This window comes from Hyperolius riggenbachi, chromosome 4, assembly GCF_040937935.1.
Source record: "Hyperolius riggenbachi isolate aHypRig1 chromosome 4, aHypRig1.pri, whole genome shotgun sequence".
NCBI classification, from domain to species: domain Eukaryota; kingdom Metazoa; phylum Chordata; class Amphibia; order Anura; family Hyperoliidae; genus Hyperolius; species Hyperolius riggenbachi.
Window position 1 is genome coordinate 84123869 of NC_090649.1, and position 12164 is coordinate 84136032.

Genomic DNA, 12164 nt, shown 5'->3' on the forward strand with positions numbered 1-12164 from the left:
CTTCAATGAAGAAATAATAGCCTTGTAGTTAATTTTGTATGATGTGCACTCACCAGACACACCGAAACTGATCTGACAAATAGCAGTGATGATAGTGAGTAGGGATGATTAATGAGATGCAAATATTTCCGAGTTTATGCAAATGTATGCACTTTTTTATGCAAATATATGCAGCTCGAAATTGGACCAATCAATTTAAACCTGGGTGGGACTTGGTCCATTTTCAAGCTGCATTGAAAATTACATAAATGTTACATAAACTCGGAAATATTTACATCTTATTGATCGTCCCTAACAGTGAGCACCGGTATTGTTGCTTTTGTCAATTTTGACCTAAGAGACACTTTTGAAATCAATATAATTCAAAGTAGGAGGTAGCAATCAATAATAGTAATAAGTCATAACGAGCATGGCAAAGAAAAGGACTGTATCTGTCATTTGTATGACATAATATAAGCATCATCCATTTCTTGGATACTGGAGGCATCTGTAGAGTCGTTACTTGCAATAATCCCAACAGACGACAGACTGGAAATGAAGGAATTCATCCTTCTTGCATATATATCTCTTATGTTAAAATAAGGGAGGTCATTGAACTTCTCTTTTGGTTCATCCTCGTTACAGCCATCCACATCTATTGATTTCTGCTTTTGGTAGTATTTAGAAAATTTGTTGAAAATGATTGTTATTGGAAGCGCAACCACTAATATTCCACAAAGAATGCACACGGTGCCTACAAGCTTGCCGTACAGCGTGACGGGGTGGGTGTCTCCATAGCCCACCGTAGTCATGCTTATGGTGGCCCACCACCAGCAGGTAGGTATGCTCTGAAGAGGGGATAATTCATCGTCTTTTTCCAGGTAATACACCAGGACCGAAAATATTGAAATGCCAACAGCCAAAAATAAAATTAAAAGCCCAACTTCGTGGTAGCTGTGTCTCAAAGTGGCACCCAAAGATCTCAACCCAACAGAGTGCCTCGCAAGTTTCAGAATTCGAAAGATCCGCATAAGTCTCAAAATCTGGACCACCTTTCCCATGTTCTCAATTCCTTCATTCTCAGTATCGTTGGTGTCTACAGCCAAGGTGGCGTAAAATGGAATTATAGAGACAAAGTCAATTATGTTCATGGGATTCTTCCAAAACTTTTTCTGAGAAGGTGCTACTGTAAGCCGTAAAGCAAGTTCTGTGGTAAACCAAACAATGCACACTATCTCCACCACTTGTAAAACTGGGTCTTCAAGTTCTCGGTCATTAACATCTACTTTTTGGAACTCTGGCATGCTATGGATACACATGGCTACTATGGAGGTTAAGACTACGCTTAAAGAAGAAACAGCAAAAAGCTTGGCTGTCAGAGAAACAGCCGGATTTTCCAGTCGAATCCATATCTTCCTTCGAAGGTCTCCAAATTTCAATGAATCAAACAGCTCCAGTTCCTTCTCAAATATAGAGGACTGGTCAGAAGATGAGCCCATACTGATGACATCACTCTTCTGATCCCAGTCCTTCTCTGAGACAATTTCTTTCTTTTCCTGATATTTGTTACTACAACAAGAATCAATAAAGAGTTCGTTAATACCCCAGTATTCTATTTCTTGGCAAAATGAGAACACGCACAGCTCTTCCATGACGTGAAGTTTCCCTGTGTAGTAAAAGTTCAAGATGTATCTAAATAAGGAAGGGTTGCGATCAAAGTAATATTCTTTGTCAGCAATGTTATAGTCATCACAAAGTTCTAGTATGGCTTCTTCTGAACGACAGTTGAGCAGTTTGCCCAGTCTTGTGTGAGGGAATCTTAATAAAGTCCCCTGGGCCACCGACTGCTTGAAGCCCCCAACATTCAGCTTCACCACCTCCTCATCATTTTTGTTTCGGTGAAAGAATTCTCCATACACCATCTTGATGGCTTTTGTTGTATCATAATCAAGAGAGATTATATTTTACCTAGGGGTGAAAAAAACGAAAAATACATATAAATTAGAACATATGAACATAACAACATTAAATATATTTAACCAGCCGCCCTTCTGCAAAACAAATATGTACATTCCTGAAAACTGCACTTGAGCTCACAGGGACATACCGGTAGATACTCTTGTTTTCCTGTATGCGCGCAGATTGCCCAGGGCAGTGCGCGTTTGTGCACAGATTGGTAAGTGGGAAAGCCATTTAAAGTGTTTAATGTATATATTATTAGTGTTGCAATGAGCAACAGTGATCAATGCATTGTAAACACAAAAATCTTATTTCCTGCTGGCTGGAACACAAAGATTTAGCATTCCAACCAGACAGTAGACTGTGTGGGGACATCTAGTGGCCAAAATATATTATTACAATAAAGAATATTACATTACAGTATAATGTTCCTATTCCTATAACAAACCTATTAACCATTCTATCACCTCCCTGCCCCCATATAACACACTTGAAAAAAAAACAAAAAAAAAACCCCAAAACAAAAAAACCAATTTGACGGAATTTAAAAGTCAATACAAAAATTTAAAATTTTTACTTTAGGGACTAATATTTTTAGATATCTATGCCATGAGTGTTTATTACTGTTTTTTTTTTTTTTGCAAATAAGGGCTTGTAGTTATTAATCAGGTACAATGATAAAACCAAAAAACATGCAAAAAATACACCTTTATTTCCATATAAAATAGTGTCACCATTCATTGTACTAGGCATATAATTTCAATGGCATAATAACTGGAACAAATGGGCTAATAAAATGTGTGGGTTTTATCTACAGTAGCAAGTTTTATTTAAAACTATAATGGCTGAACACTGAGAAATAATGAATTTGTTTTTCTTGTTATTCCCTTTAAATGCATAACAAATGGTATTATTTCTGTATATCTTGACCCATGAAGGTACTGTTTCGCTTTCTGTGGTTATTTTTTTTGTTTGTTTGTTTTGGCTGCGTTATGTTACTAATTTGAATTTTAACTGCATAGTTTCACCTGATGCCCCCTGTGGGGATACCAATTGCATTTTGTATGTTTTTCTATTGCAACCTAAAACCCTTGAAACTAAAATGCATAAAAATAAATAATAATAATAATAATAATTCTTACTAAAAAATACCATCCAAAGAAAGCTTAATTTGTGGTGAAAAAAATTTATAGAGATCATTAAGTTATGTTAAGTAGTGTTAAAGTTATTGACAAATGAAGAGCAGGAGTGGTGAAAGGTGAATTGCTCTGGATTTTAAGGAAGTTCCCTCCTAGGACATAATTTTTCATTCTTCCGTTTTACATAACTTTTGCACTCTGCAAATGAAAAAGTACCAAAAATAGGTGAAAACTGAAGTTAAAATTATTAAATTAAAAATTATATTATTATTATAACTTAAAATGTATAATATGAAAATATCAACTAGGAGAAAATGTAGGAGAAAAAGTGAACTGGATTGGGGCCTTAGTGGTGAAGTGGTTAAAGGACCCTGGAGAGGCATGAAAGACGATGAGATAAATGAGCATGGTCATTCCCAAGCCTATTTAGAACTAGGATGTGTTCCTTTTGTCTTTTTTCTCACTGTAAGGGTTAAGAATGCAGGGCTCTGAATGACACTTTCTTTGCCGTTGGACTGCACTGCAGTATTATTGTCACTCCTAACTTATAAGAGGTCATAAAACTCCTGTGTGGCTGGGAAACATTTTAGAGCACGGGAAATAGATAAAAACGTCATCATTTCAAGATGTGTTTGTATGTGGGCTATAAAAAAAAAAAAGTCACTCTAGGTTTATATTCAATCCTGGTTTAGGAGAGTTCTGGCCGGTGCAATCCCTCAAGCAGGTACACCACTCCTGCTCCACACAGTGATGAAGGGCGGAGCCCGTAACGTGTAGTGTACTGACATGCAGTAAAGTGAATGTTTGTACAAGCCTGTGGAGTGCATCCTTCTGTGTTGAATAGCATAATGTACATTTTACCTATAACGTAAAAAAACGACATTTTTAACCCTTAAAATTAATCCTACAATGGGATTCCACTTTTAAGACTTTAGATAAAATTATTTATCTTAAAGCGGAACTGAAGTATCTATAAAAAAAAGATTTTTACTTACCTGGTGCTTCTGCCAGCCCCCTGCAGCCGACCTGTGCCCTCGCCGGTCCTGAACGATACTCCTGTCCCCCGCCACGGATCACTTTTATTCTCCCAGTCACTGGCCAATGCGCCTGTGTGGCTGCGCGCATCCCCCTTCACCACCGGGAGCAAACTGCGCAGGCGCAGTAGAGATTTTCTCTTACTGTGATACGCGTAGCCAGGGCGCAGTGGACTTCGACTTAGAAGTCGGCTTCCACTGCGTGAAGAAAAGTGATCTACGGCGAGGGAACAGAGGATCGTTCAGGACCGGCGAGGCCACAGGTCGGCTGCAGGGGGCAGGCAGAAGCACCAGGTAAATGAACTTCAGTTACGCATTAAGTCATGTGTAAACTTGAGTACTAACCCTTCAAGTAACTTGGAAACAAATAATATGTTTTTAGCTACTAGTTTTCTGCTGTGTTTAATGCTTAAGACCAAAGACGAAATTTGAGATTCATCCCACTTTAATCACATCAGAAGTGTTTTTTTAAATGACTTCTTAGTTTATAGACAGGAGAAATCGGTTTGTCTTAAACGGATTCAGTGTAAATAGGAGGAAGGCTCTAGATCTCAATTGGCTACTCCTTACTGTATGGGATGTAAAGGGATCCAAGTAGCTTTCTTTTTCTGCAGTTTGTCCAGGTTTTTAATAGCTGTAGGAGCTGCCATTACTCCCCTCCTCACTGTCCCTATTTATCCTGGGGAAGGTGTGAATGTAATCAAGTGTGACTCTCTAACCTGTTTGAAATACAGTGTCCTATCTGTCCCCCACCTGCCCCTGCTGATGAAAGCCTTTGTTTGCTCATTGCTATTGATAATTACAGCAATCCTTATCTTGCTGCTCTTTCTGCAGATAGCAGACTGTAGGAGTAGAGCAATAAAAGCCCCTAACATTTAAATGTAAAAAGAAGAGGTAGAATGTTTTTTAGTGAGCCACATAGTTAATATGCATTTTTAATGTGCAATTGAGATTCCTGGGTGCTAAAAATGCTGCTCGGTTCACTTTAGGGCTGGTTCAGACGGACGCTTGCGGAGCGTTTACCGCAAGCGTTCGGAACGTCGCGGTAAACGCTCCCATTCAAGTGAATGGGAGCGTTTACACCGAGCTTTTGCGCGCTTTTACCCGAACGCGGCGTTCGGGTCCCGATTTTCGCTAGCGTTCGGGCTGCCCCTGGAAGCGACATGTTGCTTCCAGGGAGCGGCCAACCGCGACGGCTAATGTTCCCCTAGGGGAAGAAAAAAACGCGACCGCATCAGGACACGACCGAAGGCTACTGAAAGCCTGACCGCGCAGCCGCCGCAACGCCCCCAGACGCGACGCCACGCAGACGTCCGTCTGAACCAGCCCTTAATGAAAGTTAATCTTGGCTTGAGTGTATTCAGTCCTCTGTGCCAGTGGAAAGCTTATTCTACAGAACCAGGTGTACATTAAGGCAATGCATCTGGTGAAAAAACTAAGTTGTGCGTCGTGCATCCCAAATACTGTTCCATTTTATTAAAGGCTAGAAAACAAAACAAAACACAACAACAGTTTAACAGAAGGCCCACGCTTCAAATGCCATTTCAAAAATAATGAAAACATTGGAGAGACTGCGTGACGCATAAAAGAGGTCCGCAGAAAGTGTAAGCAAATGTCAATCAGAAAAAGATTGGAAATCGCTGAAGCAGAGACTATTTTTATAGTAATTACGATAGGAGTTGCAGCCTATTTCATGCTTATAGATCTGGAGTCAAGGACAAATAAAGCCATTATTATTTAAAGTGGAAATATCCGTATGCAGTATAGATTAAAGGCATGGCAAAGATCTGATGCTTTTAAAGTGGACCTGAACTCAGAACTTCTGTTCTGCTCTAAAAAATACGCAACAGCATAATAACCTTTAAAGGACAACTGAAGTGAGAATATGATGGAGGCTGCCATGTTTATTTCCTTTTAAGCAATACCAGTTGCCTGACAGCCCTGCTGATCTATTTGGCTGCAGTAGTGTCTGAAACACCCCAGAAACAAGCATGCAGCTAATCTTGTCAGATCTGATAACAATGTCAGAAACCCCTGATCTGCTGCATGCTTGTTCAGGGTACATGGCTGAAAGTATTAGAGGCAGAGGGTCAGCAGGATAGCCAGGAAACTGGTATTGCTTAAAAAGAAACAAATATGGCAGCCTCCATATACTTCTCACTACAGTTCTCCTTTAAAGAAAAACATTTCTTTGTTACAGCTGATACAAATCCTGCAATAAATCTGCAGTCTGTCTACTTTCTGCTTTCATTGAAGCAGACATATTGTTAACATCCTGTGCTTACAAATTAGCTGCTCTGCCATGGCAGAGGAGAATCGTGAGCTGTCACAGCTGAGAGATCAAATTATAGTGGTGATTAGTGACAAATGAGAGGGAATTATACAGGCTAAACTTTCTAAATACATACAGGGTGCATTCTTCTATGCTTTCCTTCTGTCCTGTGCAAGAGTTCAGGCCCACTTTAAAGGGGAACTTTTGTTTTGAAACTGCCATGAATACACATGAACTTCTGCGGTTTGATGTGGTTAAAAATATTTTTTTTGTTTTTATCTCAATATGAAACTAACTATGATTTTCCATAAATAGCAGTAAGCCCAAACTGCTCTTACAGTACGGTACTCTGCTTGGAGAGCTGTTGCGTCAATACAACCCATAAACTCTCAACTTTCCGAAAAGGCACAACAGAGGAGCGCAAGTCACACACATCGCACAGACCTGCCATCCAAATTCAAAATGCAAAAAAATTCAGAAACCGCAAATCGCATACAAACACATGAAACATGAGAGATAATTGAATTATATTAGATATGTAATTAGAACATAGGCATTAAAAAAGACAGGTAAACTACCATAGGGTCCTTAAAATACTGCTACAATACCCCACAACCAATCAGTAAGGGGTAGCACTATAAAATCCTCAGCAACTTTATACCGAGCATATTTCTCCTCAGCAGCAGAATCCTACCTGTAAATGTATAGAGAAAAGCAGCAGGACTCCTAAATTAACCCTTTCCCTGCACCATTAATCTATACCTGCTAGATAATACCTTTACAGGTCAGTTAAAGTGGGATAAAACTCTGACATAACATTCAATAAAATTCTGTTTTCCTACTTTTTACTATGAATACAGTTAAAGCAGCTGGTGAACCAATGGAGATACGCCCTGAGAAAGGTAGGCGGTCCTACCGAAACTAGTCGGCATTGGTTATCTCCAGAGGTCACCCTCCAAATTCTGGTACCATCCACGGAAATAAGTTTGCCAGCAAGCGTGCACGCTCGGGGCAGATGAAAGATCAATAGAAGAGCCACCGGCCGGGACTCTTACTGCCAGATAACGTTGCAGGGCTGTAAGCTCTAAGCAGGGGCGTAGCCAGTGCTGATCGTAATGGAAAAAGCTACGCTTACGGATCATTACGCGTAATTTTACGCTATTACGCATTACGAAATTACGCTTACGGCATAGACATTCAATTTCGGTACATGTCTGTAATTACGCATTGCCCTTACGCAATTACGCGTAAGAATACCGTAATTCAAGTTGTTACGTTATAGGCTTACGCGTAAATTCCTACTAGCAATTAATGCGTAAGGTCATGCTGCCAAGCGGAAAAGTTGACGCATGGATCAATGTTAGGTAGCCGCCGACTTTAAGGGTTAATAGCAAAGCCCCCTTAAGTGCTAAGAGCCTCAAATTTGGAGAATATATTAAGGAGATCAGAAGGAATAAGAGGGAAATTTTTTTTTTCAAAAAGACCTTATAGTTTTTGAGAAAATCGATGTTAAAGTTTCAAAGGAAAAATAGATACATTTAAAAACCCGCCGACTTTAACGGTTAATAGCAAAGCCTGCTTAAAATTTAGAAACACCAAATTTACAGGGTATATTAAGGGGATCAGTGGGAATAAGAGGAAAAAAAATTTTTTCAAAAAGACCTTATAGTTTTTGAGAAAATCGATTTTTAAGTTTCAAGGGCAAAAATGTCTTTTAAATGCGGAAAATGTCAGTTTTTTTTGCACAGGTAACAATAGTGTTTTATTTTCATAGATTCCCCCAAGTGGGAAGAGTTTTACTTACTTCGTTCTGAGTGTGGGAAATATTAAAAAAAAAACGACGTGGGGTCCCCCCTCCCAGACCTCTTTAACCCCTTGTCCCCCATGCAGACTGGGATAGCCAGAATGCGGAGCACCGGCCGCGTGGGGCTCCGCACCCTGACTATACCAGCCCGCATGGTCCATGGATTGGGGGGTCTCGGAAGGGGAGGGGCAGCCAAGCTTTCCCCTCCCCCTCCGAGCCCTTGTCCAATCCAAGGACAAGGGGCTCTTCTCCACCTCCGATGGGCGGTGGAGGTGGAGGCCGCGATTTCCTGGGGGGGAGGTTCATGGTGGCATCTGGGAGTCCCCTTTAAAAAGGGGTCCCCCAGATGCCCACCCCCCCTCCCAGGAGAAATGAGTATAGAGGTACTTGTACCCCTTACCCATTTCCTTTAAGAGTTAAAAGTAAATAAACACACAGACACTTTGAAAAAGTATTTTAATTGAACAAAAAACATAACCACGAAAAAAGTCCTTTAATATTCTTAATTAACCATTAATACTTACCTGTCCCTTTAAAAGCCAGTTCCCACGCAATATCCTCGGAAATATACTAATCAGTTACAATGTAACAAAGCTATTACAATGTAACAACTTTGTTACTTTGTAACACCACCGCACCCGACGTCACTCGCCGCCACCGCCGCGTCTGCGCTGACCCGACAGAGCTCTGAGCTATATAGCTCAGAGCTCCCTAAGCATCTTTGTATTTGGGCTCCAAGGAGCCCCATTGGTCCTTAGCAGACCAATGGGGTTCCTTTAAATCAGAAGGAACCCCATTGGTCTGCTAAGGACCAATGGGGCTCCTTGGAGCCCAAATACAAAGATGCTAAGAGAGCTCTGAGCTATATAGCTCAGAGCTCTGTCGGGTCCGTGCGGGACGCTAAGTCCCCGCCGCCTCCCGCTGTCCTCCCCGCCTCTTCCACATGTCACCCACATGTCACCCACATGTGGGTGACATGTGGGTGACAGATGTGGGCGGGGCTGACAGCGGGAGGCGGCGGGGACTTAGCGTCCCGCACTGACCCGACAGAGCTCTGAGCTATATAGCTCAGAGCTCTCTTAGCATCTTTGTATTTGGGCTCCAAGGAGCCCCATTGGTCCTTAGCAGACCAATGGGGTTCCTTCTGATTTAAAGGAACCCCATTGGTCTGCTAAGGACCAATGGGGCTCCTTGGAGCCCAAATACAAAGATGCTTAGGGAGCTCTGAGCTATATAGCTCAGAGCTCTGTCGGGTCAGCGCAGACGCGGCGGTGGCGGCGAGTGACGTCGGGTGCGGTGGTGTTACAAAGTAACAAAGTTGTTACATTGTAATAACTTTGTTACATTGTAACTGATTAGTATATTTCCGAGGATATTGCGTGGGAACTGGCTTTTAAAGGGACAGGTAAGTATTAATGGTTAATTAAGAATATTAAAGGACTTTTTTCGTGGTTATGTTTTTTGTTCAATTAAAATACTTTTTCAAAGTGTCTGTGTGTTTATTTACTTTTAACTCTTAAAGGAAATGGGTAAGGGGTACAAGTACCTCTATACTCATTTCTCCTGGGAGGGGGGGTGGGCATCTGGGGGACCCCTTTTTAAAGGGGACTCCCAGATGCCACCATGAACCTCCCCCCCCAGGAAATCGCGGCCTCCACCTCCACCGGAGGTGGAGAAGAGCCCCTTGTCCTTGGATTGGACAAGGGCTCGGAGGGGGAGGGGAAAGCTTGGCTGCCCCTCCCCTTCCGAGACCCCCCAATTCATGGACCATGCGGGCTGGTATAGTCAGGGTGCGGAGCCCCACGCGGCCGGTGCGGAGCATTCTGGCTATCCCAGTCTGCATGGGGGACAAGGGGTTAAAGAGGTCTGGGAGGGGGGACCCCACATCGTTTTTTTTTAAATATTTCCCACACTCAGAACGAAGTAAGTAAAACTCTTCCCACTTGGGGGAATCTATGAAAATAAAACACTATTGTTACCTGTGCAAAAAAAACTGACATTTTCCGCATTTAAAAGACATTTTTGCCCTTGAAACTTAAAAATCGATTTTCTCAAAAACTATAAGGTCTTTTTGAAAAAAATTTTTTTCCTCTTATTCCCACTGATCCCCTTAATATACCCTGTAAATTTGGTGTTTCTAAATTTTAAGCAGGCTTTGCTATTAACCGTTAAAGTCGGCGGGTTTTTAAATGTATCTATTTTTCCTTTGAAACTTTAACATCGATTTTCTCAAAAACTATAAAGTCTTTTTGAAAAAAATTTTTTTCCTCTTATTCCTTCTGATCTCCTTAATATATTCTCCAAATTTGAGGCTCTTAGCACTTAAGAGGGCTTTGCTATTAACCCTTAAAGTCGGCGGCTTTTTTATATTATACGGGAGCGTAATATTACGCGATTACGGCAGACTGTGTAATTTCAATGGGAGTTTACTGTCTTACGCGTAATTTGTTACGCGTAAAACGTAACCCACGGTCTACGCGTAATTAATTACGCGTAATACCGTAACCTTACACGTAACGCTTACGGTGCATTTGTAGTGAATTACGATGCGTAATTACGCTAATGCGTAATTTCGGCCCAGCACTGGGCGTAGCAATAGGGGGTGCAGAGGTAGCGACCGCATCAGGGCCCTTGGGCCAGAGGGGCCCCGATTGGCCCTCCCTCAACTACAGTATTAGCTCTCTATTGGTCCTGTGCTCATAATAATCACTTCTATAGAGATTTTGAATAGTGGTAATCATTAACAAACTGTTCCCCATCCCCTCCTTGCACCTCTGACACTAGTTGCCATTGGCAGGTTTTGGTGCGCCGTATCAATTGTTATGTATAGTGTTCTTGGGGGGCCCCACTGTGAAGCTTGCATCGGGGCCCACAGCTCCTTAGCTACGCTACTGGCTCTAAGTGTACATTATCTACTCCTACGGGCTACGTGAGTGATACAAAAGTTTACAATATTTTTGCAGCCCATGAGTCACTAAGCTATACGTGACGCTGTAGGACGCTGCTATACGAAATATATTTAAAGAGGATCTGTAACCTCAAAAAATCCCCTGGGGGGTACTCACCTCGGGTGGGGAAAGCCTCCGGATCCTAATGAGGCTTCCCACGCCGTCCTGCGTCCCTTGGGGGTCTCGCTGCAGCCCTCCGTACAGCTGTGACATAATATTTACCTTCCTGGCTCCTGCGCAGGCGCTCTGACGGCTGTCGGCTCCGAAGTAGGCGGAAATACCCGATCGCCGTCGGGTCCGCTCTACTGCGCAGTAGAGCGGACCCGACGGAGATCGGGTATTTCCGTGTAGTTCAGAGAGGAAAGCAGCCACAGCGCCCCCGCTGGAGCCTGCAAAGGTAAATATTGAAATTACAGTCGGGCCTGTCGCCGGCTGTTCAGAGGGCTGCAGCGAGACCCCCGTGGGACAGAGGACGGCGTGGGAATCCTCATTAGGATCCGGAGGCTCTCCCCACCCGAGGTGAGTACCCCCCAGGGGATCTTTTTCATGTTACAGAGTCTCTTTAACTGGCTTGTCAATTGCCATACTATTTAACACGCTGGAACTGTATTATTGGACTGATGGCATATAAAGACTAACAAGAGAAACAGCGCTGTCATAGTAAAAAGCACTATTGAGGTGCAACCTTCTGTTGTTCAAAAGGTGCCATTGGGCTCAGGATTAAAGATACCATTAAAGGGTAACTCCCTATTATTAAGAAGGTGCTACTTTGGGCTCTGTGCAATCATATGAGCTCTGTGTACAAAAAGGTGCTGCTGGATTTTGAGCTGTGTGCAACTATATACTGGAATACAAAGTTTACTCAGCAAGCCTTCTATAGTCAGCGGTCGCGGTGTGCGCCGGACTGTTTTGCTACAAGGGGGTAGTACTGAGAAAGTTAGCCAGTGTCTGCTTGCATTTTATGTGTGTAATTTTATGTGATTTTATAGGTATTTTGATGATTGCTTGACTTATATTTTATGGAATAAA

General features: G+C 42.2%; 1 protein-coding gene across 1 annotated transcript in view; it reads right to left on the reverse strand.

Moving 5' to 3' along the window:
- Nucleotides 1–304: 304 nt before the first annotated feature.
- KCNS3 (potassium voltage-gated channel modifier subfamily S member 3) overlaps nt 305–12164 on the reverse strand; it is a 152203-nt gene continuing 140343 nt past the window's right edge. Inside the window, exon 2 of the mRNA XM_068279080.1 lies at nt 305–1947. Coding sequence (XP_068135181.1) covers nt 435–1901 — 1467 coding nt within the window. The 5' untranslated portion in view covers nt 1902–1947 and the 3' untranslated portion in view covers nt 305–434. The remainder of the gene's footprint in view (nt 1948–12164) is intronic.